The 15,410-nt window shown below is 32.9% G+C and overlaps 1 protein-coding gene across 2 annotated transcripts; it reads left to right on the top strand.

The window, feature by feature from the left end:
• The first annotated feature begins 9,721 nt into the window (after positions 1 to 9,721).
• On the top strand, positions 9,722 to 14,351 carry LOC133778203 (probable trehalose-phosphate phosphatase F). 2 transcript variants are annotated; one of them, XM_062218070.1, is made up of 13 exons: positions 9,722 to 9,927; positions 11,085 to 11,178; positions 11,273 to 11,786; positions 12,015 to 12,155; positions 12,245 to 12,316; positions 12,416 to 12,511; positions 12,604 to 12,660; positions 12,754 to 12,855; positions 12,978 to 13,055; positions 13,182 to 13,251; positions 13,621 to 13,691; positions 13,817 to 13,909; positions 14,008 to 14,351. In XM_062218070.1, the coding sequence occupies exons 3-13, from the start codon at positions 11,451 to 11,453 to the stop codon at positions 14,059 to 14,061; spliced, it is 1,170 nt and encodes a 389-aa protein (XP_062074054.1). In that variant the 5' UTR covers positions 9,722 to 9,927; positions 11,085 to 11,178; positions 11,273 to 11,450; the 3' UTR covers positions 14,062 to 14,351. The 2 variants fall into 2 exon arrangements, with proteins under 2 accessions (XP_062074054.1, XP_062074053.1); XM_062218069.1 differs by having other exon boundaries at positions 11,266 to 11,786.
• The last annotated feature ends 1,059 nt before the right edge of the window (positions 14,352 to 15,410 follow it).

The following is a 15,410-nucleotide window of genomic DNA, read 5'->3' as shown; positions in this document are numbered from 1 at the left end:
TGGCCATAGACATTTTTTACCAATCAAACATGCCATTAGAAGGGACAAGAAGACATATGATGTCGTTGAAAAAAGACTACCACCAAAGCCATTAACCATGCAAGAAATGTTCACACAAATGGGTTTTATACCCGATTCTCTTCCTGGTAAGCATGTGAGTTATGGCGACCAAAAAAGAAAGCGTACAAAAGAGCAAGTAGGTTGGCGGAAAAAAAGTATATTTTTTGAGCTCCCATATTGGGCCAACATAATGCTGCGACACAATCTAGATGTTATGCATGTTGAGAAAAATGTGTGCGACAGTTTAGTAGGCACAATAGTTGGGCTGGAGAATAAGACAAAAGACACAGTTAGTGTTAGAGTAGACTTGGAGAAGATGAAGATGCAACCAGAGTTATAGCTGAGGAAGTTGAATGGTCAGATACAAAAGCCTACGGCCAAATTCACTTTCACTGTTGAAGATCGCCAAAAGTTTTGTCGATTTCTTAAATCAGTGAAGTTTCCAGATGGTTTTGGATCTAACCTAATGAAAAATGTGATTGATAATGACAATAAGATCACTGGTTTGAAATCGCATGATTGTCACATCATTATGCAACGCCTTTTTCCAGTTGGTGTACATGCATTCCTAGAGAAATCGATAAGTACAACTATTATTGAGTTATGCACTTTCTTCAAGCTCATTTGTGCGAGAATTTTAAAAGTCTCAGATTTAGAAAAAGTCAAAACTTCAATTGTTGAGATTGTTTGCAAGTTAGAAAATATTTTCACACCTGCTTTTTTCGATATCATGGTCCATCTACTAATACATTTACCGAAAGAAGCAATACTTGGAGGACTGGTTCACATGAAGTGGATGTATCCTTTTGAAATGTATATGAAAAAATTGAAGAATTATGTCTGTAATAAAGCACGTCCAGAGGGGTCAATAGAAGAAGGATATGTGGTTGATGAGGCATTAACATTTTGCTCCATGTACTTGAATGGAGTTGAAACAAAGTTCAATCGTCCAGACCGAAATGTAAATGTTGGTCCATCACTGTAACGCCCTACTACCTTAGAGCCGTTACTAAGTGAGTTTAAAATGTGCAATTAACTCGCTAAACAAGGTTTTTAGAACAAAAGTGTGATATAAACAAAAGTCGAGGCTGTAATCTTTGAAAATGCTCTATTTCATTGAAAATTTCAAGTGGCTAACATTTGGGATCCCAAAATATGGTTTACAGATAATTAACCATCAAAATCACAGTTTAATACAACCATTTCTCAAAATGCCCCCAATCAAAGCAGTCGGCCAGGCCAAACATGTACCCGCCACCTCAATGCTCTCCGTACCCATGGCTAGTTGACTTTTTCTTTGCCCTTACCTGCAAAACATAGCACCCGTGAGCCAAAGCCCAACAAGAAAACTCATACAGCCCATAACGTATGCATATCAGACAATTAACATATCAGATAATCCACAGATAAACAGATAGTCCACCAGATTAAACAAATACGGCCATGCCATCCCAGAAGCATTACCAAAGTCTGGGATCTCGATCCTCACCGTCAGGATATCCCATGTATCCATTGGGGTCTCAACCTAATATTATGTACTCCGCGTGCTAAGTGTTACTCTCGACCCCATCGCCGTTCTCAGCCTTTGCCGTTCTCGGCCCTTTGCCGTTCTCGACTCCTTGCCGTTCTCGCCTTCTTTGCCATTCATTCAACTATAATCACATATCGTATAACTTAAATAACATCCAATAACATAACAGTTCAATCAAGGCTACAACCTAACAAGCAATTCAATCTAGGGTCGTGCCCTGCAACAACACTATGGGCATATGCCCTGCTCTACGAGTACTGCAATTTTCTTACCTATATCCCGAGCTTCTCAATGCACCAAAGTCACGAGCACAGTCCTCTAACCCGAGCCTCTCCAAAAACCTAGTCACAACACATATAAAACACCCTTTAATACTAACCAATCCAAAACCACTTCTCGGGACCAATCCCGTACTCTAGAGACCTCCAATTTCCCAAAACAATGTAACGGAGACATCCCCCGAGCCCCCAGGGAAACAACCCAAAAATGCAAAATTCCACTGTCCTGAAAATAGCCTAGCACCACGGCACTACCCTTTGAGGGCCACGGTGCCCAGAAAGTTTCCCAACCCTGATACAGCCTCGCGCCGCGGCACCAAAGAACAGGGCCGCGGCGCCCCTTCGCGAACCCAGAATTCTGGGTTTTCTCCTGCATTTTCCCCGAGCCAAAAACACCTCCAATCCAACCCAAACACATACCTAAACCCCAAAACCAATTTAAAACCCCAAATAAACCATTTAACAACCTATAAACACCAACAACAAGGTCAAACACACTATCACACCCATAATCCACACTTTGATTTCAGATTTCAGAAACTTAAACCATAGCTTTTAAAACTTAAACCAAAGCTTGAAAAAATGTAAACCAAGCTTCTAAATTATTAAACCACATCAGATACGAAAAATTCAAAGATGTTAAAAACTCTTACCTCAATCAAGAATTAAGCTTGAACTCTCTCCAATCCCAGCTTCAAGCCACTTTCCCCTTGATTACCAAACTGAGTTTCCATGCAAAACCAGCCATACAATCTTTAAATTTCCACACTTACTCTCTAAAGAAACCAAGCTTAAACCTAAACAAAAACAGAGGATAGACTCTTACCTCTGAACAATTTTAGCCTATACTTGATTTTAGTTGCCTCAAGCCTTTTCATTCTCCTCCTTGGTTCCAAATTTCAGCTTCCTTCTTATTTCCCTTTCCTTCTAGTTTCTCTTTCGAATTCCAGCATAAACCAATATATGACTAAGTGTTGAACATGAATGACCCCTTTTCCCTCAGCTGAAGTTTATCTAAACCTCTGCCAAAAGACCATTTTACCCCTCCTTCAAAATCCTTTCCTAACTAAACCTCAAGGGCATTTTTGACATTTCATCTTTCTTACAATTCCACCATTATCTCATCTAAACTTGTTACCCTTAATGGTCACCATTGGTGACTCAAGTTACTCAATTACCACTAACCATTAACTCACAAACTCAAATTTACACAATTCCCAATATACCCCTAGGCTCCTCCCGGGCCGGGTATTTAATCCCGTTATGACTTTTAAACTAATTAGCTCCCTAGGACCGTCTCGGCACGTGTATCACAGTAATGTCACCACTCACACATGGTGATAATCATATAATACAATTATCACATTTATGCCCTCAACGGGCTAAAATTACCAATTTACCCCTAACAAGCAAACGGGGCCCACATGCATATTTATTCCACCTAAACATGCATTCTAATCACATATTCATTTAAACTCATATATTGACATGTTAATTCACTTATTGCCCTCCAGGCACGCTAATCAAGGTCCTAAACCTTATTAGCAAATTGGGGTGTTACAATCACTTAAAAAGATGTCGATCTTTCGATCTCAGGGCTAGGGGTGTTCATAAAACCGCCCACACCGCACCGCAATTTGCGGTTTAGAAAGAATTAAGAAATAAAATACAAAAAAATACCTCTTTTCTTTGATTTTTTCCAAAGAAACCTTATTCTTTCCACGGCTTGGCCTGGTCAATACCTAGCTGGGCCAGACCTCTTTTATTCCAACAAAAACAAATCAAATTTTAATTATTTATTAAAAATTAAATTAGAAAACACAAATGCTTATTATTATATTAAATATTAAAACAATCATAAGAAAGACTGTTTTGATTCCTTTGATATATAATCAAAATGTCATTTCTTAGTTTTATTTTTTGTTTTTAAACACTCTTCGCGGTGCAGTTGCGGTTTGTATTTTTGCCAAACTGCGTAGTGCGGCACCGTTTGCGGTTTTAAATTTCATAAATGCGGTTCAAATCACACCGCACCGAATCATTATATATATTAACTTTTTTCCAATTTTTTTTTTCAATTTTACTACATTTAAAGTTAATGCATAAATATTTATATAGTATAATATAATATACACAATATCTAGAAAGAAATATAATGTTTCATAGGATGCTAACACATATTCTATTTCAATATAAAGATATTCCTCCTTAATTAAAAGAATATTTACTTTTATATTACATTTTTTATTTGTTATTAGTTTGTTATATTTTTGTTGTTTTGCTTAAAGTTTATTAGCTTGTTGTACATTTAATTATTTTGTTAAACACTCTATGGTTATAAGATTTATTATGAATCTTTCTTAATTATAATATTTAATTGTTAAATTATTTGGAGATAGGTATAAACCGCCAAAACCGCACCGCACCGCACCACACCGCATTTTTGCGGTACGGTTTATGCGGTTTGAGGTCTATGCGGTGCGGGTTGCGGTTTAGAAAATTGTTCAAACCGCATATGCGGTGCGGTCCAAAAAATTAGAGAAAAACTGCACCAACCGCACCACGAACACCCCTACTCAGGGCCATCCAATTGGTAAGAAATCCTTGACAATTTTGGAAGATGAAGTGAAGAAAATAGCAGATTGGTATATTCTAAATAACTGCAACGAGATCTTGCCATATCTTCAGTTTGTAATTAAAGTAGTTCATCCTTTCATTGCATGTTTAGTATAACATTTATTAGTAACTCTTAAATTGGTTGTTTTTGTTTGTTGGAGAGAGCATATGGAAATTCTACAGACTAGAGGTGTTGAAAACCTAGACCAATTACATAGAGAGGAATTTCCTAATTGGTTTTATAATAAGATTTATCATCTTCGACAAATAGGTTCCTTGGAAGTACATGAAAAATTAATCTCTTTAGCAAACGGTTCTTCAACTTGCGTTGCGTCGTACCCTAGGTGTGATGTAAATGGAGTAAGAATTTTGTGTTATGACAGGGACAAGAATTGCAAAACTCAAAATAGTGGAGTCTCTGTAGCAGGAGTCGAAAATAATACTTATTACGGCCAGTTGGAAGAAGTTTTAGTGATGTCATATCTTTCTGGTTGTTCTGTTGTATTATTTAAGTGCAAATGGTTTGACACTAATCGGTCTTCAGGATTAAAGTTTGAGCAAAACATAACGAGTATCAAAACCAGTTCGGAGGCCTTCAAAGATGATAAATTTATCTTAGCAACTAAGGCTAACCAAGTTTTCTACATTGATGACCTTAAAAATAAATCTCATTGGAAAGTCGTCCAAGAAGTGCATCACAGAAATGTGTGGGACATCCCACTAGTTGAAGAACAAGCATAGGATGTAGAAGTATATGGTATGCACGACACTAGTTCCTCTAATTTCCAATTATTCGTTGATCTTGGACCGTTGGCACAAATCAACTTTGAACGTACGGGGACTCCATTACAATTTGTTGAGATAGATAATGTTGCAATTGAGGAGGAGAGGGAGGAGGAAGAGGAAGAGGAAGAGGAAGAGGAGGAGGAGGAAGTTGAATATGAAGATGATGAAGAGGAAGATGAACACATAGAAACCGATGATGATAGTGAAGATTATTATAGTGATTATTAAGTGGTAATTTTATAATATATTGAAGTAATTATTTTTAATAATAATTGATTATTATAGTTATTATGATCAACATAAATGTAATTTTAATATCGATTAATTTGACAGATATGGCTAATGTTATTGCTCGATCTCACGGGGGTGATGGTGGAGGATGCGATCCTTCACGTGGATCGTCAGATATCCCAGCTGATTGTGAACGAGGTAATACTTTACACATTGATATACTCCTTAATTTTTAACAATTAATCCACATTAATTTTAAAATATTAAATTTGCATACAATAGCGCCTCCAAACAAACGTGGATGCCACAAAGGATTGAACACGCGGGAAAAAAGGGAACAGTTGGGGCGTCCTCTCCCACTCGAGTGGGATGTGCGAGGGAGAACATATAAAGAGATCGGAGATTACAGCTCAAATTTCTCAAGAGAGCTCGGATTACTTGTTCAACAGTACACATATCCAGACTGTCCTCAATGGTCAAAAGTACCAAATGCCTCGAAACAAAGAATACTTGCACATCTGGAGGTAAGTAGTTTATGTATTTTTATGTTAATTCTAATTTTAGGTTATATATCATATTTACTAATAAATGTTTGTAAATTAGGATGATTTGTTTGATATCGGGCATACTAGATATGGACAAGGCACATGCCTGGGATCTTGAGAGGCATTGATACATCATGTGCTAAAAGTATTATGACTGGAAGTACGATATTAAAGAACATTTAACGATTAATGGGCCACAAAATTGTTATGGTGGTTGCACAGATACGCAGTGGAAAAAATCCATTGAATTTTTTCGACGCCCAGAAATTAAGGTATTAATTTCTTGCTAAACTTAACTATCTTAATTAAATATATTACTAACGACAACTTTTTGCAGAAATGTTCTGGGGTCAACAAGGAAAATAGGAAGAAACTGAAAGAACTTAGCTATGGAGGCTCTCAGTCAATCCCAGCGCTGCGCTATAATAAAGTTAGTTAATTAATTATTTTTATGTTTGTTTTTCTTATTTACATTTAATTATTAATTTTATAAAAATATATGTACGTGACAGTGCAATTTAGAGACTGGGCAACTTGAGCATATTCCGGATAGCTGGATGGATACTCACCATAAATCAGGCACAGGGTGGGTGGCAGAGACAGCCAAAAAAACTTGGGTACGTTTTTTAAACATTTTAAAAAAATTTAGTTGTTTGTTTATAATACATAATTACATTATATATTGTATCATAGAAGGAATTGCGTGCATATCGCGACACACAGTAGACACAGACAACTGATACTGAGAGTTCCACACCAATTTCAAGTGCGCCCGAAGATGACGACTTATTTTTGGTACAAACTATCTTCGGAAAACGACGTGGGCACCAGAAAGGATATGGACGTATCCTTAACATAAGGGATCGAACTCCATTTACTATTGATCCTCCACAAACTAGAGATGAAGAAATGTCTGAGATGAGAAAGCGTGTTCGACAATTAGAGGAGCACATCCAGACTCATTGTATCACCCCAGGATCTCAATGTGCCCCACCACCACCTGATGATCCCGATGTTGGAGCACCGAGTCAGTAGGACTTATGTGTGAATTTTATTACTATGGACTATTACATTTTCATGTTTAGGACAACTCTTTATTTTGATTCAGCAAATGTACTCTTATGTTTTGATTTATATGTTTAATATAAGTGTTTTAATTTGATTCTATTGTTTTATATTTAATTCAAATTAAATAAATAAATAAGTGAATAAACATTACAAATATAAAAAAAATATCGGCCGAGTCTATACCGAGGACATTGTCCTCGGTATAGCCCGTCAATATGAAAAATTTGGGTTGGGTGTGCCGAGGACATTGTCCACTCTCTGTCGACGACATGTCTCGGTAAAACTTATACCGAGAACATATTGAATGTCGTCGGTAGAAGTTTGCCTCTACCGATGTGGCTGTACCGAGGACTTACTGCCGAGAACATGTTCTCGGTAGAGGCTATACCGAGAACATTCAGGCTTATGCCGACGACATTTGTTCTCGGTATAGGCCTTGTTTTTTGAAGTGTACGTTTTATAACTTAAATAAAATTTAATTAAACTTAAACTGATTTATTAGAATAATATCATATCAAACATATAATATAATGTGAATCAGCAATAAATTACTTTTTAAAAAAAAAACTAGCAAGAAACTTAAATTTAAAATCCACGTATAACATTTAATATTACATTAAACATATAATATATAATCTCTTCTTGTCACTCCCAAATTCAAAAACTAGAACAAATATAAATTTAAACAAAAATAAATAAATTATTTAATTGAAATATGATATTTATTTCAAAATTTATATGACATTAATATAAATTTAATAAAAATAATTAATAAATTCTATAAATAAAACTAACCTAACATGCATATTGCAAGTTGCTTGTATATAGTATCTGTAAATAAGAATGAATAATGCTACAAAAATTAATATTGATGTATATATATTTGTAGGACAATTCTTCTATAGGGGCTTCACTTTAAGCCATACCGGTAGGGTTTTCAGTGTTTCTCGACCTGTAAATAGTTTTCGGCGCGACTTTTTTTTTATGACCGTGTATATTGTAGCTATTTAGAGCATCTGCAAATTTTCAGAAAATTCCGAATAATTTACATTACCGAAAACTAGGTTCAAACATGTTGTTTTCCACGCGCATAAAAAAAAATTAGTCACGCGTGCAAGAACATGTTTGAACCTAGTTTTCGGTACTGTAAACTATTCGGAATTTTATGAAAATTTGCAGGATATTCTAAATAGCTACAATATACACGGTCATAAAAAAAAATCGCGCTGAAAACTATTCACGGGTTGTAAGCACTAAGAGCCCTATTGGTAGGGCTTAAAGTGAAGCTCCTATAGAAGAATTCCCCTATTGTATATATTGTTATGATATCATTATTCCATTATTGTATACATCTCAAAGCAAATGTAAAAAATTCAAATGTTAGTAGTTTTTTATGATATTTTTTTAACGAAAGTTTTATTGTACGTATTGAATTATTAATCTTGTGTTCGACCTAAGCTAGAAAGCTTCCAAATTTAATTCAATTATTTTCCTAGTACCATATTACCTAATTTGATTGACCCCCAAAAAATATATCATCACTCATTTTTATATAGAAAATATCGAAAGAAACGAAATATTTATTAATGTTAAAAACTAAAAAATGAGGAGAAAATGAGTGCACAAATTTCTTCATATATACCTACACATGTTGTCTTGACTCTTGACCTAACCCCCCCCGCCCGTTGTTTTTTATTTTTATTTTTATTATTTTTTAATTTTTAGCTGTTTTTCAAATATAAAAACAATTTATTTATTGAGCCATAATCTTTAAATAAATATTTTTAAAAAAATAAATAAAATAAAAGAAAGTAGAGAGAAAGGCCGAGTTGCCAGCTGGATACTTTGAGGCCTTTTACATTTACACGAGATACGAGCGGCTCAGACTCGGGACCTTTTCGCACGTGACACTCCTTCTCTTTCTTCCATTGTCACGTGCACCTCCCCATTTTGCTTTTTTTTTTTAATTAAAAATAAAAAGAAATAAGGAGATTTATATTACCGCCACCGACGAGTGCCAGTTGTGCAAGAAAGTGACTGGAGCACGAAATCAGGCCGTTCCTTCAATTGCGGGCCCCATTTTGACACGTGGCCACGTAGATTTTGACTCATCCGCAGGTGTCTCACCCCTGCTCACCACTGTTATGCTCTTTACACGTGTCCTTTCCACCTCATTTAAAAAAAAAAAAATTCTTATCTCTTTAGCTTTGAATTTTCGTATAGTAAAAAAAAAAAGTTTCAGCATAAATATTCTACACCATTTAATGCTTATGGACAAAAAAAAAATCATTAATTTTTTGTTTTACAATTTTTTAATTTTTATGTGATTTTTTAAAAAAAATCTATCATTAATAATTAAAAAAGTATAATATAAATATCAATTTTGCAAGAGAAAAAGTTAAATTACTTTTTTTTAATAAAAATAATAAAATTCAGAAATTCGATTTAGTAATTTTGTAAAATTATTATAAAAAATAAAATTAAAAGTGATTGGAGTGTTTTGTTTGTGAGAATGAATAAGAACCAAAAAGAAAGGAGTTTCCTTGCGAAACACGTCTCTGTGGTAAGAAGAGTCTATAAATAGGCTAAGCATTTCGGTTTTAGATCCTTCCTCTTCTCCTATTCCTGATCTCTTTCTCTTATCAATATTTTCGCTTCTCTCTCTCTCTCCCTCTCTCTCTTATTATTAGTATTATAAAAATTTGGCCATCATTTTCTGGTGTTTCAGTTTGGGTAGTTTTCTTCATTCATTCGTAAAGTTAGTCTCAAACCCCCGCCGCTTTTTCTTCACTTCTACGTTTTATTTTAACAGGTAATTACTACCAATATTTTTTCAATATTATTCTTTTCTTAGCTTTTTCTTTGTAGATGAAAAGTTTCTCAGCTTTCTTTTTTTAGAACTGAACATTTATGGCTTTGTATATTATATATATAACGTCGGAAACGTGGAGGTTGTCATGTTTGTCTGGTTTACATTATCAATTACATTGTTCATATATATGTATATGTGATCTCTCTGATGGGGTTGTCTCTCTCTGGTTAAAGATTTAGTCTTTCATTTATTATTAATATTATTCTTCAAAGGTGTCAGCTACCTTACCATATATATATGAATTTAAAATCAATATAACTTTGCTCTTTGTTTGTTTGGGTAAAGTTAACATTTTTCTTCCTTTGCAGCCACTAGTCTTAATAATCACCTCTTATAAGTTTGTAAATGAACTACTTTTATATATAAGGTTCGAGTGATCTGATCCAACCAGGCAACCACACCTTGTCCTTTTGATTGGAGTTTATATCTTTTTTTCTTTATTTTTCTTCATTAAAGAAAAAAAAAAACTATTGAGGGGCATGTTTGTTTAATTCGGTGGTGGTTGTAATGTCTTGTCACCATAGAAATATTCATTTTAATTTTTTTTTAGTTTTTGAAATAATGCAATTTTGAGAGTACTGCTGCTCATGTTTAGATCTACATGAATCAATGTATGCATTTCCTGGCCCACAATATAAGTTGCATTAGTTATTTATATATATTTCTAACATTTAGTACTTTTGTTTGTCTATGTTCTATGTGTAATTATAGTACGCATATTTTAAGTGCAAATCTACCAGAGAAGATGAAATCGAAACTTATATTATTATTTCATCTTTGTGTGTAATCGTGGGTGATGTAAAGTATACGTGGAGATAATGAGAAATAGCACAAATATTTATATATGTATATTTATATACATGCTGTTAATGTCGTATATATATGTGCTTTGTTTGGACTTAAAATATTTATATATATGTATGCTTTGTTTGGACTTATTGGGAATTAATGTCGTATGGGGTTGTAAGCTATTTCTACTTTTCTCCTAAATGCGAAGCCATTTTCTAGTTAGGAAAAAAAAAACCATTTTTGGCAACATATATATTTTAAAACTTTAAGTCTTTATTATTAACTATATTATCCATATGCATATGTAGGTGCTGTTTTACTTGGTCCCAGAAGCTTTATATCATCATCATCATCATCATGATTCACCTGCTATAAATGCATTGCAGTTCTTGGGATGAGAAGGTACATATTATATATATGTATTATAATATTATTGATTGGATTTAAAATTTCCAAGTCCATTGTTGATGAGACTGGGTTTGTGAATAGTTTTCAGGGAGCTCGTTTTTAATGGCCCACTGCTCACCTAGCAGCAGTGATAAGAAAACATTGAAGAGGTGGTTTTTCATAGACAAAAGAGTTGGGTGATCGAACTTATTCTAGTACTGATCGAATCCAGAACAAACTAGTTATAATATATAGCTAATTGGAATTAATTAACAACATTTGGTAATATGGAGATGAAATCAAGCCATTCTTCTCCTGTGCTGACTGACCCTGCACCATCTTCTGTGAGCAACAAGTCAAGACTAGGCATCCATTCAAGCTTGTACCATCATCATCATCACCAGCACCACCACCATCAGCAAGGAGCCTCATTTTCCCCTCCAAAATGCATTTTGATTCCGAGGAGGATGCCCGCTAAGCTCGACGATGTTAGCTCCAATGGCTGGCTTGATGCCATGAAATCCTCTTCTCCTCCGAGGAAGAAGTTCATGAAGGATTTCTCTTCATCACTTGATCATCATCTTCCTCAAGATGACTTTGATAGTGCTGAATTCTCATGGATGGTATAATACAATTTCTTTTCTTTTTTCTTTTTTCTTTTTTGAACTAATAATTGCTTCAAATTCTAAATTGGATGCTCATTTTGAACCAAATCTCTAGTCTTTTAAAAATGACAACTCTTAAACTAAATCTCTAATCTAGATGGTTTACAACTCATTATGAGTGGAATATTCATGAATTAATGTTTCTAATATGTTTTTGATGTGTTACTCTTGTGTGTGTGCTTGCAGCTTAAGTATCCATCTGCACTGAAATGTTTTAGTCAAATTGTGAAGCAAGCAGAGAACAAGAGAATAGCAATTTTTCTTGACTATGATGGGACTCTCTCTCCCATAGTAGACGACCCTGACCGTGCAGTTATGTCTAATTCGGTATGAAAATATGTACTTATCATATATGTATCTATCTAATTATATATATATATATATATGTACTAATTCAAAATTCATTGTCTCATCAGATGCGTTCTGCTGTGAAAAATGTTGCAAAGTATTTTCCCACTGCAATCATAACTGGAAGAAGCCGTGACAAGGTATTTATATGTATATATATAGCTAGATTTTTTATTCTAAGATGTTGTTAATTACACTTTAATTAATTAATTTACTAATATAAAGTTCATTGTGTTCAGGTTTTTGAATTAATAGGACTAACAGAGCTCTATTATGCTGGTAGCCATGGAATGGACATTATGGGCCCTAACTGTGTCAAATCCAATGATAAACAGGTAATTAATTGCCCTTTCACCTTTAACAGCTCTTTTATAATATATATATATATATATATATGATATTCAACTAAATATTTTCTTTATAATAGGGTAAGGAGGTAAAGCTCTTCCAGCCTGCTAAAGAGTTTTTATCTATGATCGATGAGGTAAGTTTTGACAAACACTTGTGCTTATGATCTTGATTCATTTATTGATTGAAAATTCATACTGGAGTTTTATTTTATTAAATTTAAATTCAGGTTTTTAGAACCCTGGTCGAAAATACTAAAGGAATCGAAGGTGCAAAAGTTGAAAATCACAAGTTTTGTGCTTCTGTACATTATCGCAATGTAGATGAAACGGTAATTAATCACATAATTCTCTTAAATATTATTGGTCAAGCAAAACAAACAAGCTTAATTTAAAAAAAAAAAATTAATAATACTAATTATGTTGAGTTCAATTTTTGGTGGTTTGTTATCAGAATTGGCCTTTCATTGCACAATGTGTCCATGATATACTAAAGGACTACCCTCGTTTACGATTGACTCATGGGCGAAGGGTAATAATAATATATATATTCTATTATAACTTTTTTCACTTTTTTTTATATGTTAATATTATAATTTCTGATTTTTAATTTTAATTTACTAAACTATGGTGGCAATTATTGTTTTATTTATGATAGGTTTTAGAAATTCGCCCTGTGATTGACTGGAACAAGGGAAAGGCTGTGGAATTTTTGCTTGAATCTCTTGGTATGAATACACATCCCTACATATTATGTGTTTTAAATTTTTGTGATTATGTTGCTATATTTAATCTAAGTCAGAAATATTTTAAAGTGGGATCCGTATCACTTTTAATTGTATAATTATGATTAATTATACAATGTGTAATTAATGTTTGTAATTTGCCTGTCCCAATTTTTTTTTAATAATTAATAACTTCATATTCTCAATAATCGATTTGATGGTTATTGATCAGTTCACATTCTCAATAATTGATTCGACGGCTATTGGAATGATAATCTTTGAAAGAGACGATTCTGGATATATATATTTATATAGTTTTTTTATTGCTATTTTTTTATGATTTTTGACAAAAATATCAATTAATTGGTGCAGGCATAAATAATAGAGATGATGTGCTACCAATCTTTCTAGGTGATGATAGGACCGATGAAGATGCATTTAAGGTAAACTAATTAGTCTTGATAGGTTTTCCATTTTGTTTGAATTTGACCACTTTTGTTTCTTTCTTTGATTTTTTTTTTCTTTTGTAACTTTTCTTATTATTATTATTATTATTATTCTCTTTCAGTTTTTAAGGGAGGAAAATAGAGGTTATGGAATTCTGGTGTCCCCAGTACCCAAAGAGACCAAGGCATTTTACTCCCTCAAAGACCCATCTGAGGTTTTTAACCAATAATAATCCTCTATTGATCTGATTTTATTTTTATATAATTTTTGGGCTTAAATGAATTAATCTTTTTATTAAATTATTATGTGTAGGTCATGCAGTTCCTCAAGTCCCTTGTGAGATGGAAAGAGAAAGAAGAGGCCTAATGTGATTTTGATTATTCTGACAATATTTATATCTATAAATGTAGGCAATTTGTTTAGCTTTGAATTTTTCTACTTTTCATTATAATATCAATAATAAGCAAGCAGCTTCATAATCTGCCAATTGTCTTCATTGTTCTCAGCTATTAGATCTAAATCAATGATGGATTTTACCATTGTAATTAAAGTTTGTTCTTTTTCTTTTTCTACTTGTAATCTAATTAATTATGCTACTTTCATTTAATTGCCATTTTGACTAATATATAAAGAGCAATGACTCCCTTTTCTAATTATATTTTATGATTTTCATTCAGATTAATGTATGTTATGCATGGTGATGGCTATATAAATAAGTTCAACATTTGAATCTTACGTTGTATGGTGTTACTTTGAGAAATGTCTTAGTTGATAGAAACTACAAGAATGACAAATATTTGATAGAAACTTCAAGAATGACAAATATCAATACATGTGGCTATGTAAGTATCGAATTCGTACCTTGTAGGGAAGTTTTTAAAAGTATAAAAATAAGAAATAATTTAAAAAATACCAATATTAAAAATAATTGTTAAAAAATATAGATAAAACTAAAATAAATACATATAAAAATACCAAAGTTACATTTTATTCTAGGTAACAAAATAATCACAAAAAAAATTGGTTTCCTTTTGGTTGTCTTAAAAATGATTAAACATACTTTTTTTGTTTACCCTTTAAAATATGACTTAATTTAACATAATTTTAAAACAACCAACTAATTTTGTTATTTTCTATTTAAAATTTATCATATAGTATTCTAAATAAGAGGTTTTTAAATTATTTTTAAAGGTTGTTTAGGATACTACATGTTAATTTTTAAAATGTAAAATAAAAGTATACCTTTTGATAACTCGTTAAATTTTGAATTGTAATTAACTTTTTGTTAACAAAATAGAAAAAAGTTACTTTTGAATCATAGTATAAAATCAATTTTTCAAGTCATCTTTTTGAGCGACGATAACATTTGTTATATACCAAAATGACCTCCTCAAAAAGTAAGTTAAGTTTAAACCATGGGTTTGGTTCTTCTAAAAATAGTCGTTCTAATGTTACCACCCCCGATCTTAGAGTGGCCAGAAAATAATCTATAGCAAAAATTATTGTTAAAAATAACATAAACTTACAAAGAAGTATGTTGAATGAAGAATATGGTAGCAAAGCCCAATGAGTAGTAGCCCAAAAACAGTCGCATAGGCCATGCCGAAAAAATTGGGAAAAGTTGAGAACTACCCACTTTTAGGAGTAGTTAACTAAAATTAGACATTAAATATATTTAGTTGAACTTTACCCATTATTATCATGAGACTTCCCAA

This window comes from Humulus lupulus, chromosome 5 (genome assembly GCF_963169125.1).
Source record: "Humulus lupulus chromosome 5, drHumLupu1.1, whole genome shotgun sequence".
NCBI classification, from domain to species: Eukaryota; Viridiplantae; Streptophyta; class Magnoliopsida; order Rosales; family Cannabaceae; genus Humulus; species Humulus lupulus.
The sequence above is the reverse complement of the archived record's forward strand: the minus strand, read 5'-3'. Positions and strand labels throughout refer to the sequence as shown.